The sequence below is a fragment of the Rosa chinensis genome, chromosome 4 (assembly GCF_002994745.2).
Source record: "Rosa chinensis cultivar Old Blush chromosome 4, RchiOBHm-V2, whole genome shotgun sequence".
In the NCBI taxonomy this organism is placed as follows: Eukaryota; Viridiplantae; Streptophyta; class Magnoliopsida; order Rosales; family Rosaceae; genus Rosa; species Rosa chinensis.
Genome location: NC_037091.1, coordinates 64588122 through 64603445, shown reverse-complemented (window position 1 = coordinate 64603445; position 15324 = coordinate 64588122). Strand labels below are relative to the sequence as shown.

Below are 15324 nucleotides of genomic sequence, written 5' to 3'. Positions count from 1 at the left end.
TGACGTCGTGTACTAAAAGTGGGTCGAGTTTCAGATTTCGTGTACCGAAATGCTTGGTTTAGAACTTTATGTATAAGAATTATTAGTGGTATTTACTTGGTGTACTTTTTGTGAAATTTTTCCAAAAAAATAATAATACTAAATAAGTGGGGATGAAAAGTGATTAGCTATATTATTATTTTATTATTTAGTTTATTAATAAACATATTAGCCACTGATCATGAGTGACAAATCCAATTTTTTGCCACCAACATTTGCTATCAGTGGATCACAAAAGTTAGAAGAACCGTTTGCTTATCAGTGGCCATCTATCGGTGCCCTTTGGCCATATTTCTAGTAGTGAATATTTGATCTCCATGTCTGCTGGTGACTTTATTGATCAGCTCTCAAATTAGTCTATAATTAATTTCTTAAGCTAGGAGAAATGAATCACGTGTCATATTCAAATGAAGAACTATAAGAACATGAATTATTAGGAATCAAAATAGACTTGTATTTCTTAGGCAGGGAGATAGATCATTGGCTAATACCCATGATTGTCAAAGAAGCCAGCTTGAACTGATCATATGTTAACATTCAGCTAGTACTTACTAGTTGGACAAAAACACAGTATTAGTATTATAAGACATCTTCCAAATCTTATTCATTATGAAAAACAAGTGAAAATTGCTATTTTTATTTCTTCTTAACAAAAATCAACACCTATTAATTGGAAAGTGATAATTAAATTGGCCTCACATGTTCTTTATTGCTGTCAGATCATGTTACTAACAAACTGTTGGTGTTAGTTTCGCAAAATACAAAATCCAGAGAGAACTAGGTGCCAAAAGTTCCTGGCCGGTACGTCTATGGCATAGCTTTACCCTAAAATATACTTGATTGAGAAAAAAGTTATTCTCTTTCACCTATTTTTTTTCTCAACCATAGGCTAACCTAGCACAACAATTTCAACAGTATTCATTCGATTGATTCCGACCATGCTAAATTTTGTTTGTCGGGCATCAACGGAATGGTGAAAGTAAAACACATACAGTTGACATCTTTTATGTGCTTCTTTGAGTACTTGACGCAGACGGATTGATAACTAGGTTTACCAGTAATAAACCTAAGCAAAAGATTCTGGAGTCCACTAGAGATAAAAAAGAATAATCTCAATTTTATTAATAAAAGATGATAAAATATACATTCTGCAGCCTTAAGGCGGCTTATTTATAAGAAAATAAACCCTAGGGCGACTAACAATGAAACCCTAAAGCCCATGGGTAAAAACGAAAACAATCAAAAATAACTAGAAAAACCAAAACGCCGAAAAATAGAAAAATGCAGTTTTAAGGCCCTAAACGACCCCGGAAGCCCGAAAAATGCCACAGGTCGTGGCAAAGCAACAAGTTTGATTTCTGACGCGATTCCCTTTCCAGAAAGGTAAGGTGCGTCCCAATCGGAGTCCGGAAGCCCATTTCACGTCTACTAGTCACTTTTCGTTTTCCACCTTTAGCACGATCCAATTGTTCTTCAAATCGGACTGCCATCTGTTTTGCATCAGTACTAAAAGTGTATTCCGCGTAATGGTCTTGATAATAAAATGGGTTTTCCGGAGTTTAGCTAGAGATCGACTAAAAAGTGCTGCAGAATCGTCCATGGCTCCTAACGAAAACAAGTTAACATTCATCTTCTATCTAACAAGGTCATGCAAAAGCTCGATTTAGGTAGAAGAAGCATTATCGAGTAGAGAGAGAGAGAGAGAGAGAGAGAGAGAGACTTGTTTCTGTTACACTCGTGATCGAAATTACATATGCATAGCATAACGGAAAAGAGAGAGAGAAAATGGCCGACCAAATAATAACTTAGTACCACATATACAGGGAAATCTTAACCATACGTACGTATACTACTAAACCTCTACTTCTACTTCGAATTGAACTTGCTAATCCAACTGTCAAAAACAACCACCAACGAGCTAGGTATGAATCATAAGATAAGATTCAGCCTCCTTTCTCCGCCACTCTGTTGACGAGCGCGAGGGCATTACTCGTGACCTTCTTCACTTTCTCGACCTTGTTCACCACGTCGGACTTGACCGACCCGTCCGGCACGTCCTGAAACCCGTCCGTACACGTATCCTGGTCCGTCAGAGCGGCGCTCATCCACGTCTGGACGTTGCTCATCTGAAACCGGACCGACCCAGGAGCCGAACCGAGGCTCTTCATCTGCCGGAGTGAGTCGCGAATCTGATCGACGGCGTCGTCGAAGTTGCTGAAGCAGTCGTGGAGGGCGGCGGTGGCGCGGTGGTCGGAGCCGTAGTCGGCGTGGCGGGAGAGGTTGGAGACGAAGGCGGCCATGCGCTTGGCGTTGGAGAGGCTGACGCCGATGGCGACCTTGGCGAGCTGAGAAGGGTTGCTCTGGACGGCGTTGGCGTAGCGGGAGAGGGAGGAGTAGCAGAGCTCGGGGTAGAGGGTGGTGCCGCAGCTGGTGCGGATGAAATCTGAGTCGTTGGTGGAGGGAGCGGGAGAGGGGAATCCGACGGCTGGGGGTGAGCGGAGGAGGAAGAGGAAGATGAGGAGTGAGAGTGAGGTGAGAGGGAGATGGTTTTTCATGGTTTTGGTGCGTTGGGAAAAGTTTGGGATGGATGGTAATCTCTACTCTGCTGCTTTGTGGAACTTGTACTGGGTTTATATAGGCACGCTTTCAATTGTGGATTTCTTTTTTCTTTTGTTTTTATATATCGTATATTACATGTACATTTTAAAGTTTTAATGGGTCGTTTTAATGAGACGACCGACCACTATGATAACCCCCGCCGACGTCACAAAAAACTACCCATCCGTCGATCGTAATCTCGAGTTTACATGACGTTAATTACCGCAGGCGGGTGTGTCGACGAGTATGGTATCGATGGAATCACAAAACAAAATGTGAAAACTCTCTATTACTCACAAAACTAAAGTCTTTGCTTTGCAGCTTATTCGTGACGAGCTCAAAACAAGAAATTTCATTTATACTAATTTAGATATTAATCGTTCTTGTCCTCTCTGTAATGATGATCAAGAATCTCTTAATCACCTTTCCTTTCACTGTAATCACCTTTCCTTTCACTGTCTTTTTACCAAAGCTATTTGGCATTACGACAGCCCTTCCACAAAAACAACCCCTCTATCGACCTTAATTTGAAGCTTGATGACGTAACCGCAACTCCGCAAGCGGGTGCGCCGACGAGTCCTGTGCCGACGAAATCAGAAAATAAAATTGATTTAAATTTGCTCACCACCAATACTTTAGTGGCAAGCTCAAAATAAGAGATTCCATTTATACTAATTTAGCTATTGATCGTTCTTGTCCTCTCTATAATGCTGATGTAGAATCTCTTAATCACTCTAGCTATTGATCGTTCTTATCCTCTCTGTAATGCTGATAGAAGAGATATATTCTAACAATTGAAAAAAGAATCATTCCGATATGAAGTATTAAAAGATTCATTCCAATCTGAAGTATTAAAAGAAATACATGCATGCCAAATAGCTTTGAATTAAACATGTGTGGAGAGAGCGAATTTTATGGCGGATGTTCTTGCCAATTTAGGCCATTCAGTTGACGTTGCAAGCTGGAATCAAGGGCTGCCCTTAATGCTTTCAATGCTTGTAATTTTGATTTGCAAGGAGTATGTTGTATTAGGGATTTTTAGGTTGTAATTTCTTTTCTTCATGAAAAAAAAAAGAAAAAAATTTTAAACGCTCGGCGGTTTTCACTTCTCAAATATTTATAGTGAAAAAAGTTCAAATTTATCCACAAAATGATGTGGATTATTTTATTTGAAAGTGAATCAGAGATGTGGAGTTTTATACTAATTAACCCAAGAAGCCGCCGGTCATTAGAGTAGAAATTTAGATAGAAGCATTATAACTTATAAGCCAATAAGATCTTTCAACTAACTAATTAAATAAACAAAAAAAAAATTATAGATGATAAAAGGCACTAATTTATGAGCCATTTATACGTCTAAAATGAATCTCAATAAGACAGAGTTGCCTAAAGGTATAATACTTGGCTGCGCAGCTTTGGGCAGCACTTTCTAATCATGTGTTATGTCTAATGTCTCTCACTCCCATTCCAACGTCTGTTCATTCTCCGTCAATATTTATGCCTTCTCTTATTATTCTTTCTCTGAGGAAGAAGAAAAAACATCTATGCCATCTTATATCTCTTGAGCAACTTTCGTGATTCAAGAGTTGAATTTATGAAACACCAGGTCATGAAGTATATAATTGGAATTGGAATCTCAAAAACTAGAATCTACCATGATCATCATATTGAGAATAGAATCGATCTGACCATGATCTAAAGCTATCCATGGTCCCAATTCCAGATCCATGAGGACGGCGCGTGGAACATGCCTTCCGCTGCTGGCTCCGTTGTAGTATACGATTACCCTCAAGTTGGAGCTCGGAGTCGCCGGTGTTGCGTCCAGTGGCAGAGATGGAGAGATGGAAACTTTAGAGAGAGGAGGGATAAGAGAGATTGAAACTTTTAGAGAGAGAGAGAGAGAGACCCAGACAACTATCTCATGGCAAAGAGAAGACCCATAGAGGTCATTTCACAAAAGAATGAAAAACTGAGTTTATGTTTTAACTTTAGCAAATCCATGTGTCAATATTTGATTGCAATGTCACACCATGTCAGATTGCCAGGTGGACTTACGGGAGCACTGAAAAATTTCTCCCATTTGAGAGGTCATATGTTTGAGCCCCGTTTAGGGTGAGGAGGGGTAGGATAAAAAAAAAAGATAAAAAAAAGTAACACTAGATTTTTTTTTTCTTTTTTAAATGAAACATATTGCTTTTAAAAATATCGTATTTTAGAGTTATCTATAATAGTGAAATGTGCTTTAGTATATTCTAGTGGCTAGTTTCCCTTTCTTAAAGAAAATCTATTAAAGTGAGCTTAGCCAACAATCATCTAGCAGAATCTTACATTATACAAATCTGGTACCAACCACAACTAGTGCTTGCACTACTTTTTTACCTTACTTTTGTTTATAACAATTGACAAGGGTCACTCTCAAGTCTCAAACACACCAACTAAATGAATTAAATTTTTAATTAGTTACACTATTAATCTGTGATGCCCCGGAAATTCGTAATTATTTTCCGAGGAATTTCCGGAATCTAATTTATGGTTGTTGGACGGTTTCGTGGCTCGTGGATGGAGCGGAAGTGTTTCGGGCGAATAATTAATTGAAGAATATGGTTTTAGGGGGTTGCCAAAGGTTGACTTTTTATTCGTTGGGATTCTCCGAAAACTTCCTTCACGAAAGTTGTAGAGCGCGTCGATACGAGTTCGTGGACATGTGGAACGCGAGAATCGGAGTTCGTATGAGAAAGTTATGGCCATTGGAAGGAATTTCCATTTTGGTATAAATAGAAGTTTCCCGAAGGAGAAACTTACTATTTTCATAATTTCCATTTCCGGAAACTATTCCTTTCTCTCTCTTCTCTCTCGTTCGCACCTTCAGAATCGAAATATTCCGACTGACCCGACCCGGACCCGGTCGATCCGACCCGACTTTTCCGGCGAACTGCGGCGGTCTCCGGCGACGAAACTTTCCAGATAGGATCGTCCCCTCCGTCTGGTCGTCCCTCTGGTGTCCTCTAGCGCCGATTCTCCTCCACGGCGGCGCTGCAAGGCGGTGCAGGTTGGTGTTTTAGGACCCGGTCGGAATTCCTTGTTCCGACGTCGGCAGGGCTTCGAGTCTTCTTGGTTGAACTCAGAACGGCCTCGTCGATCGATCCTTGGTGGTTGTTTGGATCGATTCACGTGAAACTTCGATCAACTCGGGTTGGATTACTGTTCACGGCTTGTGAGGTAGTTTTCGACCCCTTATGCTTGTTTTCTGACTTCGAGCTAGTTATGAGAATTCACAAGCATGCTTAGATGAAGCTTTTTGATGTTTGGAGTTTTGTGAAATAATGTGTTTTTGGCCGGCGGCGGTGCACCACCGTCTGTGGTGGCGTTCCGGCGGTGTTTCGGCCACTTAAGGAACTGTTTCTGTTATTATATATGTTCTACTCGTTGATGCGAGCGTTTCAATATATAATATGCAAGTTTTGGAGTTCGTTTGGAATTGTTATGATTTTTGCAGTTTCATACCGATCGATTTATGCTATCCATGAGGATTTGAGCGTCCGATCGACTTGTGGTTTGGTCACATCGATCGTGGACGTATTCCAGAGACTTTGGGAGGTCTCGGATGTGGTCTCGCCTCGATTGGCGCCACTTTGGGGATTTTAGTTCAAAACAGGGGTTTCGGACTTAAATCGTTTGTGAATTATTACTAAGTGGAAATCGATTGTGATTAGGTACTTGACGAAATATTTGGACGAGTTGTTGGCGATAGTTTTGGTTCGGTTCTGTATTGAAGACGCAGCAGGAGTTTGAGGTGAGTAATCTCACGAAGTTCATTTCACCAACGGGAACACCCTTAGTGTTTTGAGAGTTATTTAGTTAACTGCAAACTATAGATGGTATTAGTGACATTTCTGAGTAGGTGACTATGTGTGTACATATATATATTATGGGATGTATATATATACATACGTATTCACGTATTAGTTGTGGATTTGTGGAACAATATGCATGAACGATGCTTTTTATTGTTTTGGGTTGTGGCTTTTGGAAAACAATTGGTGGGAAATGGTATTTCTATTGTTTTAAAAAGTGTTTGAGGATTTGAGAGTCACAGGTTGTGATTTCTCCTTTTGAATTGATTTAACGTTTTGATCTGACGACCGGTGGTCTGAGGATTTGAGAGTCACAGGTTGTGATTTCTCCTTTTGAATTGATTTAACGTTTTGATCTGACGACCGGTGGTCTGAGGATTTGAGAGTCACAGGTTGTGATTTCTCCTTTTGAATTGATTTAACGTTTTGATCTGACGACCGGTGGTCTGAGGATTTGAGAGTCACAGGTTGTGATTTCTCCTTTTGGGTTGATTTAACGTTTTGATCTGAGGGTCAGGTTGGCCTAAGGATCCGGAGTTGCAGGTTGCATCCTCATGGCAATATTATATCGTAAGATTGAACCTTGGCCGGGTGTCAGGTTACGATTCAGTTAGAGCTCTAGTCTGTCTGCCATCGTACTTTAGGGATCTAAGTAGGTTACTTAAGACTCCTGGGTACATATTTTGTCCAGGTTGGACCGATTGTTGTTTTGTCCAGGTTGGACCGATTTGTTGTTTTGTTCAGGTTGGACCGATTTGTTGTTTTATCCAGGTTGGATCAATTTATCATATTCTACTTGTTAGGTTAACAATAGGTATGATTTATTTGTGTTGATGTTTTGTCCAGGTTGGACCGATTTGTTGTTTTGTCCAGGTTGGACCGATTTGTTGTTTTGTCCAGGTTGGACCTATTTGCTGTTTTGTCCAGGTTGGACCTAATTATTGTTTTATCCAGGTTGGATCAATTTATCATATTCTACTTGTTAGGTTAACAATAGGTATGATTTATTTGTGTTGATGTTTTGTCCAGGTTGGACCGATTTGTTGTTTTGTCCAGGTTGGACCGATTTGTTGTTTTGTCCAGGTTGGACCTATTTGTTGTTTTGTCCAGGTTGGACCTAATTATTGTTTTATCCAGGTTGGATCGATTTATCATATTTGAATTGTTAGGTTAACGATTTATATGATTTTGTCACGGTGTGACTTTCGTTGTTTCTTTTGGGAAAAGAGTATTGTTTTTGGAAGCATGGTATGTTTTCTTTATTCGCGAGTTGAAAGGTTTTCCTCGTTTTTGGCGTGAGTTGTGCATGGGTGTTTTGAGTTACTCATACGGGCTTGCAAAAGCTTACCGGGTTTGTTGTGTGGCAACCCGGTGCACCATTCCAACGGTGTAGGGGTTAATCCTGCAGGTTAGGATAATCGAGGTTGAGGCAGCGAGTTAGCAGCTTTACGGTAGGAAGCCATCTTTGTGACTTTACCTTTGATAAGGACTTCCGTTGTATAGTTACTCTGAGTAGCCTTTACGTTTTATTTTGTTGTTGACAATTTAATTCGTAAGTTTGTGTAATATATAACTCTTTGGAGCGAGTGTATATTAACTTTGAGGGTTCCGGGCATCAATATGTGTGTAAGTTAAGGGGAAAAAGATTTCAGGTATTTGGTATTGATGACTGGACGTTCACGCATATATAATTATGGGGTTATATATATCGATTTTTATTGTTGTAAAAATCAGGGGCGTGACATAATCGGTCATTCGAATTTTTTTTTAAGGGAACGGAATCATGTTCCATTAATATAATGACCTCTTTCGATCAAGTTAGAGGAATTTGAAAATTCCTCATATTAAAACTCAATGCACAAAGCAGCATGCAGGAAGCAGAGCTACCAAATGTACACTCAAACAAACTTAAAAAAAAAAAAAAAGTAAAAGAACAATAAGTAAAAACTCCTACACCTATCTAACCCTAAGTCAGAGCCACTGAACTGACAAGTATTGATGCCTAAGACCATCCTGGTGTACATCGCCACTCATCAACCAACAAATAGCTACAACCAAGGACCGAACAAAATGAGGATACTTATTGAAAGCAGGTAAAAAAAACAGGTCTCAGCCACCTCTCAACAACCTAAAACAAGCCCAATCCAAAAGGTGAAAAAAGAAAAAGAACAGCCCAGCAACCCATACCAACCCACAAGCCCACTGCCCTAGGTTCGGCCCAAGCCATAAACTGAAGCTAGGGATATGAACCGGAAAGCGACCTGAAACCAATCCGACGCACCTCCGTCGCCTCCTGAGCCAATGTTGTGCCATCGACCCAGAAGACTCCATTCCGGTCGACGCTAAGCCCCTAACCTTCCTTCACACTCCAGATTGACCCTCTGCGAGCCATCGGAGGGAGCAACTCATCACCGATCCGGAGGTCGACCACGATCCTCCGCCATTGATGGTTTAGAGATCCACCCGACCTAGACTCGAGCCGCCGCCTAGAGACAGATGCCGCACCTATCCCCGATCTGAAAGTCAAAAGTTCAAAACAACTCGCCTCTCAGTCATAGCTACTCTGATCCACAACCACCAAATGAACTCAGATCGATAAGTCAATTTGCCTCCGCCACTCACCCAGCGACCGCCGGATTTGGTTTAGGAATGAAGACAAACATGATCAGGAAGCCTCCGAACCAGAAGCTTCTCGCAGCCCACACAATCGATGCTGAGTTACCCCCCCCCCCGGCGCAGCCGTTCCATGATCGCCGCCAGTCGAAACCTAAGTTTCGAAAACCTAGGTCGCTTCGAGAAGCTCAGAGACACCTCGAACTATAGTCAGTTGCAACTGTTTAATCGGTCATTCAATTTCATTACAATAGATACTAGTTATATTATCAAGATAAAAATAAATAAAACGATATAGTTATATCTTGAAAGAAAATGCTAGTAATATTCGCTTTACAATCCGGATGTAAAATGTGAATAAAGAAAAATTCATCTCGGTGTAACGAATGAAAAGCTCATTCTTAAAGTTCTTTATATCTTATTTTTTGTGGATAACTCTAACAATGAAATAAGTTTTAAAATTTATTCTCAAATTCAAGACACCAGTATAATATAACATTAGCTGGCTTGCACTCCAAGTAAAGATCAGTTTACGAACTCTAATCAAGGCACAACTAAAGGACCAAACGATAGCTATCTAAATGATTTATGAAGCTAGATATACGGCATAATCAATTAGCACAAATAATCAGGGCGGTGCGCCGTTACTAGCAAGACCATTAACGATCGCAAGCGCATTACTTGTCATCTTCTTCACCATCTCAGCCTGGTTCACCACCTCCGTCTTGATCGGCCCGTCCTCCACGTCCTCAAATCCATCCGTACACGTCTCCGCGTCCGTAAGCGCCGCACTCATCCAAGTCTGCACGTTGCTCAGCTGAAACCTAACCGACCCGGTACCCGACCCCAACGTCTTCATCTGCTCTTGGGAATCTGTAATCTCGTCGATGGCTTTTCCGAAGTTGCTGGAGCAGTCCTGGAGGGCCCCGGCGACTTTAGGGTCGGCTTGTTTGGAGAGGCTTGCGAGGGAAGTCGCCGTGCGTCTGGCATTGGTTAGGCTCACAGCGATGGCTGCCATCACAAGCCGAGTAGGGTTTGACTGGACGGTGTAGGTGAAGGGTGAGAGGGAGGAGTCGCAGAGCTCGGGGTATAGGGTGGTGGCGCAGCTTGTGCGGATGAAATCTGCAGGGTTGGTGGTGGGGGTGGGAGAGGAGGAGGGGGATTCGACGGCTAAGGTTGGACGGTGGAAGAAGAGGAAAATGAGAGGGAGGAGTAGGAGGACGGATTGAGGGTTTTTCATGGTGATCAGTTTGTTTGGATGTTCGAATGTTTTAGGTTTACTGTTCAGTTTTCTCGCTGTGCATGCTTTTGGTTTTCGGAAAGTAATTGTTGGCCTCAAATAAGATTTAAAATTGGGGTCACAGATGTTTTTGGAACTTAGAAAATAATTGTGGGCCTCAATTGAAGCCTAAAATTTGTGATCTCAATCTGATATGTCATACCTTGTCAAGCACACGCATCACCTTTGCCGGGGGCCTCAAGCGAACTAAAAATGTAGGGAGCGGCTATTGCCACCCTACTATTTTCTTAGTTCACCCTACAGACATTTGAAAAACTATATTACCCAACTGCAAAATTACTAATAAGTACACTAATTTTCAAAAATACAAATATGTAGGGAAAACGAAATACATAACTAATTAATTACATACAAAAACTACTTAATTTCAGGAACCCTAAAAGAGTCGCATCTGGTCGTCCAGTGCTATTGTACGCCTGGTCCGGCGGCACGCCCTCTTGGCGGCGGCGTCGGACTAGCAAGAAGGGACCTTGTGTCCAGAGGTAACAGGGCCAGTCGAAGTGTAGGTTGCAGAAGGATGGTGTTGCTGTCCCGGGCGTTTGGAGGACTTGACGGTGAAGGACAGCGACGGATTCACGACTAGAAGGCTGGGTCGGCATTACCTTTCCATAGGGAGGAGCGCCGACGGCCTGGTGGATGCTTAGAGATGTTATCGTGTGTTCGGAGATCGCCTACTGGAGATTGCCGGATGATTGCATCGTCGAGAACCACTGGTTTCAGATCGGATCGATTAGACTCGATTTGGTTTAGGCGTTATGCCTCCGATCTGAGGAGGGGCGGCAAGGCTACAGGTTTCGAGGAAGGTTACGGTAGAGGGACGCCATGGGCAGCGCCGGGAGGAGGGTTGCGCTATGCTTTCTGCAGTCAGCTACATCGATCTGGGCATTTTGAACTTTAGGTCTGGGCTTTGGCCCTTGACCCGTTTATCCTTTCTATTTATTGCTATTTTTATCTATTTTTAATTAGTACTGGCTCTATGTCAGCAATAATTCCCTACCACTTTTTGGTATGGCGACGTGGGCTTTGTCCTGGTATGCACACTCAATGTGCTTTGTCTAACCTAGCGAGGTGGCGGTTTATTTGCTTGATCAAATGGACGCAACCTCCTAGTAGCAGAATGAAAATGAGTGAACCGAATTTATTTCCATGCGGCAACATAGTGGGAAAGCTGTGCAATTTGTAATGATGCTTCTTCGTTATAGAGTTATCTTTCTGGTATGTCACCGCTATGTCAAAGCAAATAGAGTAGCCATTCGTGCACTCTTTGCTAATTGGTGCTTGTTAGAATACATAGATTTTATTGAGACTCCTGGTATTATTTCAGGATATTCTCTGTATGCTTATTGTAATATGGGGTTCAGACTCTATGTCCCCCCCTTGTATTCTGCAATTTCATTAATCAAGGCTTGAGGGCAGCCGCACCAGCCTCCTTTCAAAAGACTACTTAATTTCTCATTGGATAACATCAATCTTCATATTCTCCACCCAAATTAAAATTTATTACTATTTTTTTGTCTTTTTGTTGCCTCCTCAACATTAATTCATTATTCAGTTCACAAAACTATTAGTGTTAATTTTGTCAAAATTTTTACAATACCCTTTGTGAACACTGAAAGTAAAAATTTAAAACACGAAAAAAAAAATCATTCTCTTCTTTGTTGCTCATAGTTGGTAACTTACTAATTTTTTGACATTTATTGAAATAGACGAACATTGAAATTGAAAGAAAAAATAAAAAAATGGAAGTAAATCAGATTATGATTTCATTAGGAAACTTTAATATATTTTAGTTTTTTTATTGGTATAAATTAAATGAGAGATTTTCGTTAATTTTTTTATATATTTAGATATGTTATATAAGGATATTTCTGGAAACAAAAATGGGTTAGATAAGTAAATTTAATAATCAAAATTAATATGTATGGTGTAATGAGCATGTAGGGTGAACAAAGAAAATAGTAGGGTGACAATAGCCGCACCCAAAATGTAAGACCCTCACACTCGTATGAATATATATATATATATATATATATATATATATAATCCTATCCAAAGCGGAGTTCCGCTTTGAAATTAAGGAGGGAACTTCAAGTTTTCGGTCGCATATCTGCATCTCGATCGTTCATTTTTTAGGTACTAGTGTATAGATTTTCTCTGCAAATTTTCAGCCAAATTGATGACCGTTAAGGCATTGATAACTGCCTTAAAGCTAGTACGGTTCAGGTTGGACAGATTCAGTTCGTCGATTGGTTTAAGCGAGTTAGATACCTTAACGATCATCAATTTGGTTGAAAATTTGCAGAGATGATCTATACACTAGTACCTAAAAACTGAACGATCGAGATGAGGATATGTGACCTAAAAGTGACCGAAAACTCGAAGTTCACTCCGTAATTTCAAAGCGGACCTCCGCTCTGGATAAAATCTGTATATATATATATATATATATATATATATATATATATATATATATATATATACAGATCCTATCCAGAGCGAGGCATCGCTTTGAAATTTCAGAGCGAGGTTAGGGTTTAGGGTCACTTTTCGGTCGCATATCCACATCTCAACCGTTCAGTTTTTAGGTACTAATGTATAGATCATCTCTGCAAAATTTCAACGAAATTGATGGTCTTTAAGGTATCTAACTCGCTTAAACCAATGGACGAACTGAATCTGTCCAACCTGAACCATACTAGCTTTAAGGCAGTTATCAATGCCTTAACGACCATCAATTTGGCTGAAATTTTGGAGAGATGATCTATACATTAGTACCTAGAAACTGAACGGTTGAGATGTGGATATGCGACCGAAAAGTGACCCTGAACCCTAACCTCGCTCTGAAATTTCAAATCGATGCCTCGCTCTGGATAGGATCTGTATATATATATATATATAGGGGTTCTTGGCTGCGGACGTCCGTACCTAAGGATTAGGTACAGATTTCTCAATTTTCCCCACTTTCCAATCATAGTTTCACATCTTAACCGTTCAGTTTTTAGGTCCTAATGTATAGATTATCCCTACAAAATTTCAGCCAAATTGGTGATCGTTAATGCATTCAAAACTGCAATTTACAATAATGAATACGAACGGTTCCGGTTAGACAGATTCGGAACCGTTCGTATTGATTGTGGTAAATTGCAGTTTTAAATGCCTTAACGATCACCAATTTGGTTGAAATTTTGAAGAGATGATCTATACATTAGGACCTAAAAAATGAACGGTTAAGATCTAAATGTGTGATCGGAAAGGGGGGAAAAAATGGAAATCCGTACCTTTAGATTAGGTACGGACGTCCGCACCTGAGAATGGCTATATATATATATATATATATAGTTTTGTTGTGGTGTAAAAAGTAGAAATTTAATGAAATGTATGGAAGGTAATTAATCATTCTTATACTAACAAGTTAATAAGAAAAGTCAAAAATATAATTGGATCCATAAAAATGGAAAGAAAATATATTGAAATCGTAATTTCAACTTATGAAATCCGATCATTAAAGTAATATTAAATTCTCTTAATAAACGATAGAAAAATATAATATGATAAGAAAGAGTTAAGATTGGATCTAATAATAAATTTTTCACTAAAAGGGTTAAGTTGATGTTGCAAAATTATGATGTTGCAAGATATATTATTTGAATTTGAAGTAAACTTGTATTTACTTACATGTCATGATACCTAAAATTAAGGCATTGAATTTTAGGCCTCATTTGAGGCCCCATCATTGCCTTTTGGTTATTTTGCGTAGGGTTTATAGGCTTATTTGACCTATCTCTTTCCTTCACGAACAAGAAGGAAGTAGAAATAATCATCATTAACGAATAATCCGCTTATCGGTGATTTTCCTCCTTAAACATCATTAACGAATAAACTTAATTATAAATTTTCTACCCTGTAATAAATCAGAAAAGATTTCTGACACAGATTTCGTACACAAATATCTATAATATAATATTGAACCGAATCTGATAATATGAAATCAGAGATCCCAAGTTCCAACTTTCACTAGATTTTATTACCCTAGGAATGATTTTTGTCTACTTCCATCATATAAAATGCTTAATCGAGTACTTTTTCTTTTCTTATTCACATCAAATAGTGGAGAGTGACACTTAAAAGAATAAGAACACAAAGCAAGGGCCGGCCAAATAGCATTGGCTTTTGAATTGCGGCTGGTGGTGCATAGACATAGCAGTAGTGGTGCACTGAGAAGTTGACGGTTAGTGGATGCCGACCGACGTCGTCAACGGCACCAATAGAAGCATCCCAATCATATATAGCTATTGGCTCACCATTTTATTCTTGAGGCGGTTGATTCATGATGGGTGTGTTAGTTAGGACTTGTGAGTATTGGGACCTTTTCTTATACAATAGAACTAATTTTTCTTTAGTTTACTAGGCCAAACTTTTGCCAAAGCGTGCAACTTTAACGTCTAGCTTTTAGCATAGAGTGGGTCACAAAATCATTTTTAAGCCATCGATGCCCATCCACCAATATGACGAGTTGTGCAAGTAACATGCACTCCCTTAATTCAATCCTTCTAGCTAGACGTGCCTTAGTTCAACATCAGTATAAGCAAAACCAAAATAGCTAACTTCTTAGTCTCATCAATCATGTATGTATATTTTGGTCCAAAACTACAAGTGCTTCTAGAAAATTAGATCTTTTTTGTCTGTTATTATACAAAAACGATCACGAAAACTTAAAGAAGATAGCGTTTAGGATAATCATAAAGTTTAGAAGCTCAAATATCATGAGCAGTATGTTTATTATGTAGTGTCGTTTGGAAAGCAAAATAAATTCTAAAAGAAGTAAAGCTCATCTACGAAAAAGAGATAAACTCAAACTTTAAAACCATATCCATTTCGTGAAAAACATAGGAATCAACGCATAAAGTAAGCGGAGGATCC

At 39.8% G+C, this 15324-nt stretch overlaps 2 protein-coding genes across 2 annotated transcripts; both read right to left on the bottom strand.

The window, feature by feature from the left end:
* Positions 1–1743: 1743 nt before the first annotated feature.
* Positions 1744–2657, bottom strand: LOC112196966 (21 kDa protein). Its single transcript, XM_024337472.2, has one exon. It carries the CDS (start codon positions 2592–2594, stop codon positions 1983–1985), a length of 612 nt encoding a protein of 203 aa, XP_024193240.1. The 5' UTR covers positions 2595–2657; the 3' UTR covers positions 1744–1982.
* Positions 2658–9545: 6888 nt separating this feature from the next.
* LOC112196967 (21 kDa protein) lies at positions 9546–10403 on the bottom strand. The gene has a single exon (XM_024337473.2). It carries the CDS (start codon positions 10342–10344, stop codon positions 9733–9735), a length of 612 nt encoding a protein of 203 aa, XP_024193241.1. The 5' UTR covers positions 10345–10403; the 3' UTR covers positions 9546–9732.
* Positions 10404–15324: the final 4921 nt, after the last annotated feature.

What these genes read in the sequence shown, in the direction of transcription:
- LOC112196967 (XM_024337473.2), bottom strand. Translation starts at nt 10,344, where the DNA reads ATGAAAAACCCTCAATCCGTCCTCCTACTCCTCCCTCTCATTTTCCTC.
- LOC112196966 (XM_024337472.2), bottom strand. Translation starts at nt 2,594, where the DNA reads ATGAAAAACCATCTCCCTCTCACCTCACTCTCACTCCTCATCTTCCTC.